General features: G+C 52.8%; 2 protein-coding genes across 4 annotated transcripts; one reads left to right on the forward strand and one right to left on the reverse strand.

Moving 5' to 3' along the window:
- Window positions 1–4,898: 4,898 nt before the first annotated feature.
- Window positions 4,899–7,090, reverse strand: Drap1 (DR1 associated protein 1). 2 transcript variants are annotated; one of them, XM_051193639.1, is made up of 7 exons: window positions 6,812–7,090; window positions 6,493–6,565; window positions 6,320–6,413; window positions 5,923–6,042; window positions 5,710–5,803; window positions 5,464–5,549; window positions 4,899–5,114 (listed from the first exon to the last, which is right to left on the reverse strand). In XM_051193639.1, exons 1-7 carry the CDS (start codon window positions 6,851–6,853, stop codon window positions 5,009–5,011), a joined length of 615 nt encoding a protein of 204 aa, XP_051049596.1. In that variant the 5' UTR covers window positions 6,854–7,090; the 3' UTR covers window positions 4,899–5,008. The 2 variants fall into 2 exon arrangements, with proteins under 2 accessions (XP_051049596.1, XP_051049595.1); XM_051193638.1 differs by having other exon boundaries at window positions 4,900–5,114; window positions 5,710–5,824.
- Window positions 7,091–7,248: 158 nt separating this feature from the next.
- CUNH11orf68 (chromosome unknown C11orf68 homolog) lies at window positions 7,249–9,421 on the forward strand. Of its 2 annotated transcripts, none has more exons than XM_051193636.1 (2): window positions 7,249–7,417; window positions 8,069–9,421. In XM_051193636.1, the coding sequence occupies exons 1-2, from the start codon at window positions 7,296–7,298 to the stop codon at window positions 8,823–8,825; spliced, it is 879 nt and encodes a 292-aa protein (XP_051049593.1). In that variant the 5' UTR covers window positions 7,249–7,295; the 3' UTR covers window positions 8,826–9,421. The 2 variants fall into 2 exon arrangements, with proteins under 2 accessions (XP_051049593.1, XP_051049594.1); XM_051193637.1 differs by having other exon boundaries at window positions 7,282–7,417; window positions 8,055–9,421.
- The last annotated feature ends 515 nt before the right edge of the window (window positions 9,422–9,936 follow it).

A 9,936-nucleotide genomic window follows, 5' to 3' on the forward strand; every position in this document is an offset into this window, starting at 1 on the left:
AGATTGATGACTACCTTATATGCCACCCTAGAGCCTTCATTGAGTAGCTGGTGGAAACAGAAGCAGACACCCACAGCTAAACACTGAGCCAAACTCCTGGAACCCAGTTGCAGAGAGGGAGGAGTGATGAGCAAAGGGGTCAAAGTCCAGGCTGGAGAAACCCACAGAATCAGCTAACCTGAACAAGGGGGAAGCTCTTGCACCCCAGTCTGATAGCTGGGAAACTAGTATAGGATTGACCCAGATCCCCTGAATGTGGGTGTTAGTTTGGAGGACTGGGAAGTCTATGGGGACTCTGGTAATGGATCAGTATTTATCCCTAATATATGAATGGACTTTGGGAGCCCATCCCACATAGAGGGATACTTTCTCAGCCTAGACACATGTGGGAGGGCAGACTTTGAAGATTCCCCAATGGAAAGCCTCACCTTCCCTGGGGAACAAAAGGGGACTGGGATTGGGATTGGCAGGGAATGGGGGAGAAAGTAGGACAGGAGGGTGAGGAAACTGAGATTGACCAGTAAAACAAGCTTGTTTCAAATTTAAATTTATTTTAAAATTTTACTTTTTATGTATATGGGTGTTGCCTGCATATATCTGTGTATCACATGCATTCTTGGTGCCTGAAGAAGCCAGAAGAGGGTATTGGATCCCCTGGAAGTAGATAGTGAACTGCCATGTGGGTGATGGGAATCAAACTCACATTAAGATCCAATGCCCTTAACTGGATGCTGAGCCATCTTTCCAGCCCTTGTCCGACTTTGTTTTCTTGCCAGAGGGGGTGAGTGTTTTCCTTTGCAACTCTCTGCATAGTGCAGAAGGCTAGGTCACCCTCTTCCTGCCCTGCCACCCCACCCCCATGTCCCCACAATATGAATCACCATCTGACATGCTATTTCTGGATGTTGTCATCTGTCTTTCCTCTTCAAGCTCTAAGAACATTTTGTTTGCAGAATTACACCATTTAAACCACTCACTCTGGCATAGATAGGTTCTTAGGTTCTTTTTTTTAATTTTTGAAATTTGTTGTTTTGCATTTTTGAGACAGGGCCTGTGTGTTTCCAGCTGACCTGGAACTCACTGTGTAAACGGGATAGCCTCAAAACCAGAGATCTGCCTGCCTCTGCCTTGAGTGCTAATATTAGAGGATACAGATTTTCTCTTTTTTTTTTTTCTAGATAAGGTTCCTCTGTTTAACAGCTCTGGCTATCCTAAAACCCACTTTGTAGACCAAGGTGGCCTGTATCTCAGAGATCTGCCTACAGGCGTCTGCCACCACTGCCCAGCGGATATAGATTTATGTGCCAATATGCATATATGCCTATGTACATGCAGGTACCCAGAGTAAATGAGCAACTACCAAATGATTTTCCAAAGTGGGTTACCAACTGGCATGCCCACTAGCAGGATATGATTTCTATGTCCATACACCCTTCTTCTGCAATGAGTGAGCAGTCTTATCCCTCAGGCTTCTTTCTTGTGGGTGCCTGGAAGCCCATCTCTCTCCTCTTGTGTTTGCTGAACAGATCCTGCAGTGAGGAGTAGGGGCTTTCCAGTTAGCAGTGAGGGTCATAAGTCTTTGGCTGATACTGGCTGTGCCACACCCAAGGCTGAAGCATTCACACATGCCTTTGCTCAAGGCTCTCTGATGGCTCAAGAACAGAGAAAAAGTCTTCTACTCCCTGACACAGCTCAACAGGCCAGTAAGATACAATGCCCCTCTTTGATATTCAATGGTGTGCAGAGAGCCATAATATTTGTCCCACTCTAGGAGGTATTCAGAGGCTTGGTCCTATGTCCTTCTGAGGCCTGTGACCTTTGACTCAGGAGGCTAGCCCTTTCCCATTGTTCTTGGGCCCTATGATAGAGAACATTTTTATTTTATGTGTATGTTTGCCTGCCATGTATGAATGAACGCGTGTGTTGCCAGAGGACAATGGGTCTCCTGGAACTTTGAAGCCACCATGGTTGTGAACTGCCATGTGGGTTCTGGGAACCAAGCCAGGGTCCTCTACAAGAACATTCAGTGCTATTAGCTGCAGAACCATCTCAGCCCCAGAATCCACTACTGTTATGAGTAGGTTTTTCTGCCGGCCTGGTCCCGAAGTCACGCCAGCCACAAATAACACACAGAGATGCTATATTAGATATAATTCTGTTGGCTTGTTACTAGAATTTATTGGCTAGCTCTGCCTTAAATATTTACCCATTTCTATTAATCTAGGTATTTCCATGTGGTCATATCTTACTGGAGAGAGGGGTCGCCATTCTGCTCTTCCCGTCCTACATCTTGAATCTCCTCCCTACTTCTTTCTCCTCGTCTCCTAGTCCCACCTATCTTGCTTTCCTATTGGCCAACAGTGCTTTATTCATTAGCCAATACGAGAAACATATTTACAGAGTGACATCTCCCATCACACAACGTGGATGATTTTACTTGACAGGCTCATATAGTCTCCCCTCTTTTTTGTTTCTCGAGACAGGGTTTCTTTATGGCTTTGGAGCCTGTCCTGGAACTCGCTCTGTAGACCAGGCTGGCCTAGAACTCACAGAGATCCGCCTGCCTCTGCCTCCTGAGTGCTGGGATTAAAGGCGTTCACCACCACTGCCCAGCATGTCTCTCCCTCCTCTAACTCCACTCTTCCTGCTGACAGCCATGGCCTTTGCTATGGTATTCCATGTGTTTGCCTCCATCTGCAGCTAAAGAACAACAATGTTTGTATGAACCACACACTACTCACAGCCCCCATGCTACCCAGAGTTCTTTCAGGTATAGGTGGTAAGGAGCAGGAGGAAGCCTCTGGCTCATGTGATGAGGAAATGCAGGCACACCAGGTACCAATGTCCTCAGGATCCACTGCCTGCACCGGTCTCATTCTCAACTGTTGGAGTGGGCAAAAGATTACCAGCAGCTCCCAGCTCCCCTTCTTCCAGCATTACCAGCTCAGGTGTGCTGAGGGTCAATGCCAACCCTACAGCAGTCACTGTAGCAAGATTGTAGGACCAACTGACTAGGCTGCACCATGCCCATTCAGTTGTGGGGTCAGCTGCCCACACCTCAGGTTGGGGTGGAGGAATCACAGGAGCACCCTTAAAGGTACCAACCATTGTTATGTATTAATTCCTACCATTGTCCTAAACCCTGCCCTAGACTGTCTCTCACACAGCACATGACTTTGCATCCTGTTTCACAATGCAGTCTCCACTGAGCTACTGCTCCTCAACACTCCCTTTAAAACCCCATCCCTACCCTCTCTCCTTCATGCTCTGCTATTCCCCTCCTGTCCTGTATGTCCCATCCTCTCTGGAAATCTAAGGTTCTGTCATTTTAAAGTCTTTTTTTTGTAGTGCCAAGGCTTTGTGAGAATTAGGCAAGTGCCTCTCATCCTACTCCAAACCTTTTGCCATCTTAAAAAGCAGGGGGCTGGCCAGGTGGTGGTGGCACACACCTTTAATCCCAGAACTCAGGAGGCAGAGGCAGTGGATCTCTGAGTTCAGGGCCAGCCTGGTCTACAGAGCTAGTTCCAGGGCAGCCTCCAAAGCCACATAGAAACCCTGTCTCAAAAAAACCCAAAAATAAATAAATAAATAAAAAGCAAGGGGCTGGAGACATACTCAGTAAGCATGCTGTTTCAAATGACCAGGGTTCAGAATCTCAGGACCCACAAGGTGGCTAGCAACCATCTGTCACTAGTTCTAGGAGATTCAATGCCCTCTACGTCCTCTGTTCATGCCAGGAACACATGAAGTGTACAATGCAGGCATTATGTACACCCATACACATAATATAAATTTTACAAAGAGAAAAGCAAACACATCCTACATTCCTTTAGTCCTTTCTCAGCCCCAGCATGGCCTCAGCTCTCCCCTCCCTCAATAACTACTGAAGCAGCAGTGCAAAGGCTCTCCTCTTTGGGAATACTTCCTTGCCCAAAGCATTTGACAACTGTCTTCTGCCTTCTACCAGACCATCTGGATAGCTCAGAGTGTGGCAGCTTCTTCTGTCTGGTGGCCTTCCCTTCCAAGTTTATATACCTGTCTCTAGGTGCCCATGTCAACATGACCAATCCACACTTCCTTCAGTGACCTCCAGAGCACCCCAAATTCATCATGGCCAAACTTGAGATCTTCAACCAATCTTGTCTTTTCCTCCTGTGTCCCTTGCCAAAGAAAGCTGGAAGAGGTAATTATGGAAACTCTTCCTTAGACCTCTGCAGCCTGCCTTCAAGCCAAAGGTCACACAGGCCTGTGTCTCCCCTACTGTAGCTACCATCACCCTCACCCACACACCTAGCATGTCCCTAAGATCCCCTAAACACCTCCATTTTGGAGGAAGCCAGAGAGCTTGTTAACAGATGGACCTACCATCTCCCTCAAGGTTTTTTAGGTTTCAAGAACCCCACATGGCCACTGTCCCATGCTCTACTCACTACTACTACTCTTTGAAGCTACACTGAGGCTGCCCAGACTACTCAAACACAGACAGGCAGACTGCCTGGCTCCAAAGCTGTTTCCTAGGCCTCTGCTATCTTATCTACCACCTTCTCCACTGTGCTGAGCCCTTCATTGCACTATCTATAGTTTAAGGCCCAGCCTCAGTACTAATCCCATCTGTCCTCTCTTAGCAGCCTAGAGAAGGACAGAAGACTACCCAAGGCCCCACAGCACAATGAAAGGATGGACTTCAGCACTTCCAGCATGTGGTCACTCAATCCCTAGACCACCTTCCTTCCTTCAGTGCTCCTGGTAGTACCGCAGACCCGCAGACTCCCCCTTTTTACTCAGGCACTGGCTGGCCTACCAGAAGGTGGGTACTAAGATTGCAGCCACAAATCCCTGGACAAAGGCTGAAAAGAAACCAAAATCTTTCTTTTCTTTCTTTCTTTTCTTTTTTTTTTTTTTTTTTTTTTTTTAATAAATTTAAGAACAATTCCATCTTTCTCTTCTCCCCAGAGCAACTAATACTAACTAAAAGGGGTGTACGGCCCGGGGTCAGGGCAGTGGGTTACTAGGAGTCATAGTCCTCTTCATCCTCTGCATCAGGTGCTGAGGGACCGGGGGGCGCTGGAGGCAGAGGCAGAGGAGAGGTGAAGGGCATGAAGGGGGCTGGAGGGCTGCAGGACAGAAAATGGAGAAAATCAGGGCATGCTACTGTACTGTGTCCAACCCACAGGCCCTGCCACCATGCTCCAGAGCCAGATATAGTACAAGTCACCCATTATGTCACAAGAGCCAAGGCCCACCCCACCCGAGAAAAGGGCCCAAAGAAGAGCACGGTCCAGGTTTTCTCCCCAACTACAGCAGGTACAAGATCTTCTCACAACAGTCTCATGTTTAAGGTCCCCTTCCCACTCCCTAAGTGAGCCACCACCATCAATCACCACCACTACCAACACCAAGTGTCCAGGGAAGTAAAAACTGGCTCTGAGGAGTTTGGCACACTGGTGTCCCTGGGCTGCTTACCTCTGAAAGGGGGCAGGGGGATGACTGGCTTGGGGTGGAGGCTGTGGTGTCTCTTCTCCATCAGTATCAGTGTCCTCTGACTCTTCCTGTGAGCACAGCAGAGGTCAGGGGTCATGAGAGAAGGCCTGGGCCCACTGGAGGGGAGACCAGACCCTGGGCAAGCAGGGATAAGTAGGGTAGGAGCAGGCCTCCAGCCAGCTTTGCCTGGTGCAGGCTGCCTTTCCCGGGGAAGCTGGCCTCACTCACCTCCTGTTCTGAGTCTGTCCCAGACAGCTTCTTGTCTTTGCCTTTGTTTCCGGTGCCTCCATTCTTCCTGCCACTGCTGCCTGGCTTCCGGCCCCTTCGGGAAGGTACAGTCCATCTGCCCAGAGGACTCTCTCCTCCTGTTCACCCCCCAGCCACCCCCAACCCTTGTGGCCTTGGCCTTTCCCACCTATATACCTGGTCTTGGGTACCCACCTTCGAGGACCCTTGTCCCCATCCATGTGGTTGTCTTCCCCATCCCCCTGCATGTCAGGCACGGATGCCACCAAGTCTTTCAAGAAGTCAAATTGCTGCTCCAGCTCAATGCACTGCTTCCTGGAAGAAGTGGAGAGAGGAATTGTGAGGGGTCCCAAACACTTACAGAAGGATAGAAACAGCCTTTTCTTGTCATGACACTGGGAAATGATAAACACCCCTCCCCACTTCCACCCGGCCGCGAGGGCTTGGCTCTGGTTATTCCCTCCACCTGGAACACCTAATCCCTCCTTCATCAGTCCAAACCCACCAAACTGGCTCAAACTCACTCGGCCCCGCACCACTCCCCATCAGTACTGTCTCTTCATAAGCCCTTCCCAGCTCTGCGGCCACTCACAGGTGGGACGTGGTCATGGTTTTGGCATTTCGAGACTGGGTCACCTGGCAAGCCTTCTTCAACAGGGACTCCAGGAAGAGTTCGAGCGCCCGGGCTGAGGGGCGTCAAGGAGAATCCGAGAAGGGGAGTCCCGCCCCACGCCCCTCAGCCCAGCCAGACCCCCAGTAGGATACAGATGATGACAGGCACAGCCGCCGCCACCTTCCCAATCTCTTCGTCCGTCTGCATGATCTTCTTGATCCGCGCCTGCCGAAGGAAGGGGGCAGAGCTCGGACGCAGTTGCCTGAGTCCCTGCAGGAGGGCTGGGGGCAGCAAACGGGTACCCCGAGAGAAGGGGGCGGGAGGCACTAAGCCAGTAGGGCATGGAAGGGGGCGGGGCTTCAGGCCGCGAACACCTAAAGGCACCCGCCCCCCCACCCCCCAGCGGCAGGACTTGGGCCCGAGCCTCCCGGGAGCCCAGCCCGCTGAGGCCCAGCCCAGCCACGTGCTCACCGGCGGAAACCGCGCGTTGTACTTCTTCTTCTTGCTTGGCATCTCGGGGCCTCTCTCGCCGCGCCGGGCCCAGCGCCGCTGCCCGCAGCCTACCGGCTCGGGGCCTGTTCGCCGCCGGCCCGCCGCGGTTCCCTCGGGTCCTGCTGCCGCCTGCTCCGCCCCCGCCGCTCCCCGCACGGTCCTAGCGCCGCCCGTCGCAAAGCAGCTCCCAAAACGCAAGTGCTCTGCTTTTGGAGCCTCTGAGGCGGAGCGCGTCCTTCTCAGAGATCGCCGGCCACTCCCACCCGCCCCCAAGCTAGAAGTACGAACGTTAGCCCCGCCCCCGCAGGCCGGCTCCTCCCAGGAATCTCGCGCTGGCCACGCCCCTAAATTAGCCCGCCCCTTCCCATGGAACCCCCGCCCCCAGGCGGCTGGTTCCGCCTCTGGCCCCGCCCCGTGACTGCGTTTGTCTATAAAGTTGTTGTTGAGGTGGCGGGACCCTAAGATGGCGGCGGCGGCGGCGGCCGTGGCCGGGGCAGGGCGCGGCGGGGGTGGCGGCGCGGACCCTGGGCAGGAACGGAGTCGGGCCCGAAGTTGGGTTGGCGCGGAACGGAGCGAAGGCCGAAGGTGACTGCGGGGCGGCGAGAGGGGCAGCTCCGGGGTGGGGGGGCAACCCTTAGGCTGTGGGCACTAATGGCGGCGGGTGTGGTAGGATTGGAGCCTGGCCCTCCCGCAGGCTCTGTCCAGATCAGGTTCGAGTCTGGGTGCCGCCCATTGAACGCAGATGGGCCGCTGCCGTCTCTAGACATCAGTGACTCGGTCTTTAAGTGTACCCCCAAATAGATGACCGGGGAGGCCTGGCCCTCCATAGCCACCTTGTAGGGTTGACGAACCTACGTTTTGCCTACGTTGCTTAGATCGCAGAGCCGTGCTACCTGCCCGTCTCTAGTCAGGAGGTGTAGCAGAGTCAGAGTCCCCGTGCCAATTCACTCACTACAGGCGTGACCTTGGGCAAGTTCCTTTTCTTAAAAGTTTCAATTTCCTTGTTTGTAAGGAGTGCGAGTAGTACTAACAATAGCGACTCCACCTCAGGCATTTTATTCTAGACACAAATCTAGACAGGATCAGTTGTTATCCCATCGTGAAGATGAAGCAACTGAGGCACAGATATTAAGTCTTGCCCAAGGCCACACGATTTAACAGTGCCTGGCACCTCTAGGGCTCAACACCTTGTATTTACTTTCTCAAACCTCCTCTGACTCAGTTCCCTCACAACAGGATGGAACCAAATGAGGAGTTGGAAGAGGAGGACTCTCCAGGTGGCCGTGAGGATGGCTTCACTGCTGAGCACCTGGCTGCAGAGGCCATGGCAGCCGACATGGACCCCTGGCTGGTATTTGATGCCCGTACTACACCTGCCTCAGAGCTGGATGCCTGGTTGGCCAAGTACCCACCATCTCAAGTTACTCGCTATGGGGACCCGGGTTCACCCAACTCTGAACCTGTGGGTTGGATTGCAGCCTATGGGCAGGGTTACACCTCCAACTCAGGGGACGTTCAAGGGCTGCAAGCAGCCTGGGAGGCTCTGCAGACCAGTGGGCGGCCCATCACACCAGGTACCCTGCGCCAGCTGGCTATCACCCACCATGTGCTCTCTGGCAAGTGGCTGATTCACCTGGCACCTGGCTTCAAGCTGGACCATGCCTGGGCTGGCATTGCCAGGGCTGTAGTTGAGGGCCGTCTTCAGGTGGCTAAGGTGAGCCCACGGGCCAAGGAGGGTGGGCGCCAAGTCATCTGTGTTTACACGGACGACTTCACGGACCGCTTGGGAGTGCTGGAGGCAGATTCTGCCATCCGTGCTGCAGGTGTTAAGTGCTTGCTCACTTACAAACCTGATGTCTACACCTACCTGGGCATCTACCGAGCCAACCGCTGGCACCTCTGCCCCACTCTATATGAGAGCCGCTTCCAGCTTGGAGGCAATACCCGTGGCTCTCGAGTGCTGGACCGTGCCAACAATGTAGAGCTGACCTAGTGGGGCCACGTGGGAGAGACCACCTTTTGCTCCCCTGCTGGGGATGGATCCTTCCTTCTCTTCCTTGTCCCAAGAAGGCCAAACTCCCTAGCTCTGAGGACTAATTGACTTGGGACCTGCCTGTACTCGGTCCCTTTGAACTTGTGCTCTCTGTGCCGGGTTGACTCCAGCCCCCACAGGCTGGGGGTTTTGGCTCCCTGAGGGCCGGGCCTTCAGCTGCCCTCTTTGATGCTGCTCCCCGCCACTGCCCAGGACCACAGCTTGGGTGCAGATGCTCAAGAAAGACTGCCCTGGTCACCTCTGTCCCCTACTATACTTAACCTGCATCTTCCTTTCCCTCCCTCCCTCATAAGGGAGGGAACTTAGTGCTTCCACTCCCTGCTCTTGGCGCTACCGTAGCCCAGGTGGCAGGGCCCCTACAGGACTAAGCATGCTGACCAAGACAGGATGCAGGGTCATGGACATAGGGCCGGCTCCTCCCTGCAAACTCATAGCTGGCATCACCAACATCCCTTCCCTGACTACCTTGACATGTGCCTGCCCCTGGCATTTCAATAAAACCCAGCTTGGGTCTGTGTCTTGAGTGTTTTTAAAAACACTGTCCTGATGATTACCTGCTTTGGGTCCCAGGAAAGACAGGGCAGAAGAGGCAGCCGCTCTAACCTAACCAGGCCTTCTTTGTCTTCCTCCCTCCGCAGTGAAGATGGTATGTTTCACTGCTGAGGCTGAGCTTCATCTCTAAGGACCCCTGCAAAGCGGATCTCCTATACCCCATGGATCAGAATCAGTTTCATAGGTCTTTCCAGGAAGGCCCAAGGGGCTACTTGTTGACCCTAAGGTCTATTTGTTTTAGACTTTTAATTTTTATTGAGACAGAGTCTCACTATGTAGTCCTGGCTGTCTGGAATTCACTATGTGACCAGACTGGCCAGAAATCCATTTGCCTCTGCCTTCCCAGTGCTTTTAGGTTTTTAAAAAATTATGTTCATGGTGGCACATACCTTTAATCCCAGCACTGGGGAGGCAGAGGCAGGTAGATCTCTTTGAGCTTGTGGGTAGGAGGGGAGGCCAGGTTAAGAGACTGGGGTCTTGGCTAGGCACTTAAGAGCAC

The sequence above is a fragment of the Phodopus roborovskii genome, unplaced genomic scaffold (genome assembly GCF_943737965.1).
Source record: "Phodopus roborovskii unplaced genomic scaffold, PHOROB, whole genome shotgun sequence".
NCBI classification, from domain to species: domain Eukaryota; kingdom Metazoa; phylum Chordata; class Mammalia; order Rodentia; family Cricetidae; genus Phodopus; species Phodopus roborovskii.